This window comes from Poecilia reticulata, linkage group LG21 (assembly GCF_000633615.1).
Source record: "Poecilia reticulata strain Guanapo linkage group LG21, Guppy_female_1.0+MT, whole genome shotgun sequence".
Lineage (NCBI taxonomy): Eukaryota > Metazoa > Chordata > Actinopteri > Cyprinodontiformes > Poeciliidae > Poecilia > Poecilia reticulata.
The window spans coordinates 1,319,420-1,324,741 of record NC_024351.1 but is presented as its reverse complement, the minus strand read 5'-3'; the positions used below and the strand labels follow the sequence as shown (position 1 = coordinate 1,324,741).

The following is a 5,322-nucleotide window of genomic DNA, read 5'->3' as shown; positions in this document are numbered from 1 at the left end:
TCTCAGGCTGATCTCAGGTTAATCTCAGGTTGACCTCAGGTTAATCTCAGGCTGATCTCAGGTTAATCTCAGGTTGACCTCAGGTTAATCTCAGGTTGATCTCGGGTTAATTTTAGGTTGACCTCGGGTTAATCTCAGGTTTCCTGCCGTCCCTCCAGGTGCGGAGCCCGGCTCTGTGGAAGAGGTTTACCTGAAGACGTCGGAGCTGATCAGCTGCGAGTGGTGCAGCGTCCGGAAGCTTCCCGTTCTGTTTTTCCAGACGACGGCGGATGAATGTGTGCGCCTGCGCTCGAAGCTCAACATGTCGCAGGAGCAGGGGGGCCTGTGGTACGACTGCACCGCAGAGCGTGAGTCCAGACGGCTTCCTGTGTCGGGTCCGGGTCAGAACCAGAACGTTGAAACTAAAGCTTCACTTTATTCTGTCAGAAACGACCCGTGCTAGTAGAATTAGTTCTGTTGACAGTTCTCATGGTTTCCAGTCTTTCATTTTAGCGCTTAATGTAGCTAGCGTCTGAGTTCATGATGGATGTGAGGCTTTGCTTCCTCAGACGTGGATGAGAAGTACATCGTGCTGATCTTCGAGAACGGCCTGGTGATGAAGGAGCAGATGATCCTGGAGGACATCCTGACCGTCATCGGCCGCAACAACAGACTCAGCAGCTTCCCCACCAAGCTGACCTTCGACGAGGCCAACATCCGCCTGGTCAACTACAACAAGGCGTCCAGCCAGAAGGTCGACAAGGTGCGTTCACTGACCAACGGAAATCTGGATGACCTTTCCGGTCCAAACGGGAAGCTGGCAGAAGCCCGGATCATCTGGACGCTCCTCGTTTGACTTGCATAGATTTATTAATTGTCTTAATTACGTCATAAGTAACTACATATCCAAGTTGGACTCGTTAGATTATTTAACTTGTTTTAAAGCTTTGACTAGCTTTGACTTTGACTTTAGTCGGCTTTTCCCTGTTGGTCTAGTTTTTGCTTTGCGTCCGTCGTTGGGGGACTTTGGTTCCTGATCAGGTCTCATTTCTGATCATTAACAGGATGAGCTGCTTTTAGGTTAGCATTAGCGACGTTAGCTCTGTTGTGACCGCTCACTGGAATGGATCTGATTTGATCTGGTCCTGGTTCTGAACCGGACCTTTACTCAGCCTCTGGTTGATGTTGCCCCCCGCCCCCAGGTGAAGCTGGAGCAGCAGCCCCCCAAAGCGCCCCCTGCTGGCGGGATGTCGACTCGCGCGCGGATGTCGACGCGCCAGCAGAGCGGCGCGTTCTTCGACGAAGACGAGGAAATGACGGACCTGCAGCCGACCTTCTCTGGGCCGGTCATGAAGTGAGTGTCTGTGCTGCCCCCAGCAGGCCGGCTGAGCTACCTGCCGTTGGTTAACCTGCCGGCGTCTGCCCCCCAGGCTGATGGTGTACCCCCCGCCTCCAGCCAAAGGCGGGATCTCCGTCACCAACGAAGACCTGCACTGCCTTAACGACGGGGAGTTCCTGAACGACGTCATCATCGACTTTTATTTAAAGTGAGTTTTTATCGTTTCCGCTTCTCCTTCCATGTGAACAGATTTAAAACTTCTGGTCGTTTCTGTTTCTCTGTTTTTTAGATATTTAGTTTTGGAAAAATTAAAAAAAGACGCCCAAAGGATCCACGTGTTCAGCTCGTTCTTCTACAAGCGGCTGAATCAGCGAGAGCGGCGGAGCGGCCCGGACACCGTCAGCCTGCCGTAAGCGCCGCCGCCGCCGTGTTTCAGGCGGTCCGGACGGTTCCAGTTCTGATCTAAACTCTGATTGGCTCCTCAGGATCCAGAAGAGGAAGCACAACAGGGTGAAGACGTGGACGCGGCGCGTGGATCTGTTCCAGAAGGACTTCATCTTTGTTCCCATCAACGAGTCGTAAGTCGCCCTGACCTCTGACCTCTGACCTTTAATCTCCTAATTTATATAAAAACAGGCCTGGAGACCTAACAGTCCGGCACCTGAACCCAGTCTGACTGGAACAAACAGAAATGTAATAAAAAGCTGAAATCTGTTCATTCAAACAGTCAGAAGCAAAATCTATAAAATGTCTGAAAGTTTTTGCATTAAAGATAAAAACTCTGTTCCTTCATCTGGTTCTGATCTGGTTCTGATCTGGCATCGATCGTATTTTCTGTTTCTCTCTGGTTAATAACTGATCAGCAGCTTCGATCGATCAGTAAAAACATGTTTCTGACGGTAAAATTGAGCTGTTTTTACAGCAGCGCCACCTGGTGGTTCAGCCTCAGTGAACGGAAGCAGCTGGAAGTCTCACGGTTTCCCTCATGAGGTTAAAGGTCAGGTGGATCCGTTTCTCCTCAGGGCCCACTGGTACCTGGCGGTCATATGCTTCCCGGGCCTGCACGGTCCGGTCCTGGAGAAGAACCCCATGTACCTGGACCCGCCCGCGGCCTCCGGGTCGCCCGGCGAGCCGCAGGCGGAGGAGAGCATCCCGGACCACTGCCGGCCGCTGTCCCCGGACGGCCTGGACTGCTCGTCCGAGGAGCCGTCCCCCGCCGTACCGGAGGAGGCCGACTGCGACCCGAACGAGGCGGGCCAGAACCCGCTGGGACCGGGCCGGGCCGACGCCGAGCTGCGGTTCAGCAGTAAGTGGATGTAAAGGTTCTGCTGCTGCTGCGTGGTGCTGAGCCCGGATCAGAACCGTCTGTTGCTGTCTGCAGGCGAGCTGCACCGGATCAGCGTCTGCTACGGCTCCGGAGACGACGCCTACGCCTTCTCTGACGACCAGAGCTCCTGCCAGGTACCGACCCGCCTCGTCCCCGACCGGACCAGGTTCTGGGTGTAACGCGACGAATCGTCCAAACGGCCATTAGTGGGTGATAATCGATTAATCGCTGTGTTGATCAGGACGAGTGCAGCGACGACGGGAACATGGCCGACGACACCGGCGCCTCCGAGACCAGCTTGGCCTCCAAACCCGTCATCTGCAAACAGTGAGTGGGTCGGCCCGTCAGAACCAGCAGCGCCCCCTGCTGGTTCTGACGGGCCCCGTCTGCTCTCTCAGGCCGTGTATCCTCATCATGGACTCCCTGCGCGGCCCGGCCCGGTCCAACGTGGTCAAGACTCTCAGAGAGTGAGTGGGATGCGTTCAGGTTCTGATCCGGCTCTGATGCTGGTTCTGATGCTGGTTCTGATCTGGTCCAGGTACCTGGAGGTGGAGTGGGAGGTCCGGCACGCGTCGCAGCGGGGTTTTGGGAAGGAGGTGATGAAGGGCTCCAGCCCCCGCGTGCCGCAGCAGGATAACTTCAGCGACTGCGGCGTTTACGTCCTGCAGTACGTGGAGAGCTTCTTCGAGGTCAGAGCCGTCCGCCATCTTGTTTCATCCATCTTTGGTTCAAATATTTGGCGTCTCAGTGCTGCCCTCTGCGGGTTGGAAGCGGCTACTGCAGCTGAATTCTCCTATTGGCTGAAAGCCCTGCCTCACTCGGGCTGCGTTCGATGTCCGTGGGAACTTGGAGCGCTCCAGTTCAGCCGGACAAGCCGGGATTTCGTAGGACTTCTAACGTCGTGTTAATCTTTACCTTCCTCCATTTTTAATCTCTTCAGTTCAGTTTTAGACGTTTATTCAATATTTAGATGACGGATTAAAAATCAGCTTCACATGAGAGAAAAGTGACCAAAGCAGAAAAAGGTCTTTAACGCTGCGGATCGATGAGTTTTCACTTTTCAACCGTTTCATTTCCGTTCTGGTTGCGGCCATTAAAGACCAGGTGCATGCTGGGATACGGGTTTGGGTTTCCAGGGGCTGACGCTGGAGTTGGGGTTAAAACAAGAACCCAAATCAAGCAGAGGTCTGTAACGTGGAGTGGCGCCCCCTAGAGGAGCCAGGGGTACTGCAGTGTCGCGTGAGACATCAGATCAGGCGATTTATAAATATCTTTCTTTAAATACACATTCATGTAATAAATAGATAAAATAATTTATTTCAGACAGAAACTGACATATTATCTCGATGTTAGTAGAATAATAGAAATCAGATTCCGTCATGTCCATACTGATGTTAGATTCCAGGTTTTGGAGGCTCCAAGACGACTGTTGGGTTTCTGGGAGCCTCCACAGGTTCTGATCCGTCCCGGTTCTGCTCCTCTCTCCAGAACCCCATCCCCAGCTTCCACCTGCCCATGAACCTGTCTGACTGGTTCCCCCAGCAGCGGATGAAGACAAAGCGCGAGGAGATCAAGGAGCTCATCCTGAAGATCCAAGGTCAACAGGAAGTGGACAGGAAGGAGTCGGGCCGGGCCGAGGAGCCGCCCGGTTCCCCTGAGGAGGTCGAGGAGACGCCGGGATCCGACCCCTGATAGCCCCGTCTCCTTGGAGACGGTCCTGGATCTCCTGCCTACGTTAAAAACACATCAGACTTGAAATTTGTACCGAGTGAGACATCACATGTAAATACGCTGCCTTTGTAACTTCCTGTTTAGGACTCATCCGTGGAGCGTTAAGTTATGGATACATACGCGTCTCGTCCTGCGGGAGGCGCTGTTCTGCTCTTGCATCGTCATTTTTTAATCTCGCCTTGTTTAGAGGAGCCGAAGAAAATAAACGGAAGCCTGTGAGTTCAGAGCGCGCCCCCTGGTGGACAGGAGGCGCAGTAGTTAGGAGATTCTTCTGTCTGGATGAATCAACATTAAAAACAAACTGATGCAAGAGCAAATGCGAGTCCGCCTCTCTGTCTGCTGCTGCCGACGGAACCGAACCGTCATGATGGTACCAACCCGACAGAATGGGTTCGACCCGACGGAACCGAACCGACCAGATGGTACCAATCCGATACTACTGACCCTATAGCCAACCCGAGCTACGGACACGGTGGTACCGACATACAAAAGGGACTGACGCAGACCAGACCTGATGGACCCCACACGACCGGAAATGACACTTTGGTACCGAGCCGACCCAGTCGGCCCGACTCCAGACTAGTTGAACAGGAAGTATCGGGTTATTTTGGGGGACAAAATGAATCTACGTAGCAATAATAATATTACTCAAGAAAAAGGAACAGTGCAGTAAAACTCTTATAAGAACCTTTTTTCCAAAAAAGTTACTCAAGTGAATGTAACCAATATTACCCACTTTTGAACATAACAGTAGGCTATAGACTACTAGTTAACAAGCCTAAGGTGGTGCATTGGTGTTAGCTAACATTAGCTAGTCGTCGTTTAGCTAGCATTACCTGCATCCAGCAGTTTTACTCAACTCAGTCGGTTAGTTTGGGGAAAAACTGCAAAGTTCTTTGCTGCCATGATTCTAACACACCTGCGCAGCTCCGGCCAGCAGCAGCAG

At 52.7% G+C, this 5,322-nt stretch overlaps 1 protein-coding gene across 1 annotated transcript in view; it reads left to right on the top strand.

Annotated features, from left to right (window-relative positions):
* The window catches only part of senp6a (SUMO specific peptidase 6a), a 17,837-nt gene extending 13,139 nt beyond the window's left edge, over positions 1-4,698 (top strand). The window contains exons 11-22 of the mRNA XM_017302099.1: positions 122-347; positions 549-742; positions 1,182-1,333; positions 1,410-1,526; positions 1,608-1,727; positions 1,804-1,896; positions 2,341-2,624; positions 2,700-2,779; positions 2,887-2,972; positions 3,044-3,112; positions 3,184-3,334; positions 4,134-4,698. Coding sequence (XP_017157588.1) covers positions 122-347; positions 549-742; positions 1,182-1,333; positions 1,410-1,526; positions 1,608-1,727; positions 1,804-1,896; positions 2,341-2,624; positions 2,700-2,779; positions 2,887-2,972; positions 3,044-3,112; positions 3,184-3,334; positions 4,134-4,337 — 1,776 coding nt within the window. The 3' untranslated portion in view covers positions 4,338-4,698. The remainder of the gene's footprint in view (positions 1-121; positions 348-548; positions 743-1,181; positions 1,334-1,409; positions 1,527-1,607; positions 1,728-1,803; positions 1,897-2,340; positions 2,625-2,699; positions 2,780-2,886; positions 2,973-3,043; positions 3,113-3,183; positions 3,335-4,133) is intronic.
* Positions 4,699-5,322: the final 624 nt, after the last annotated feature.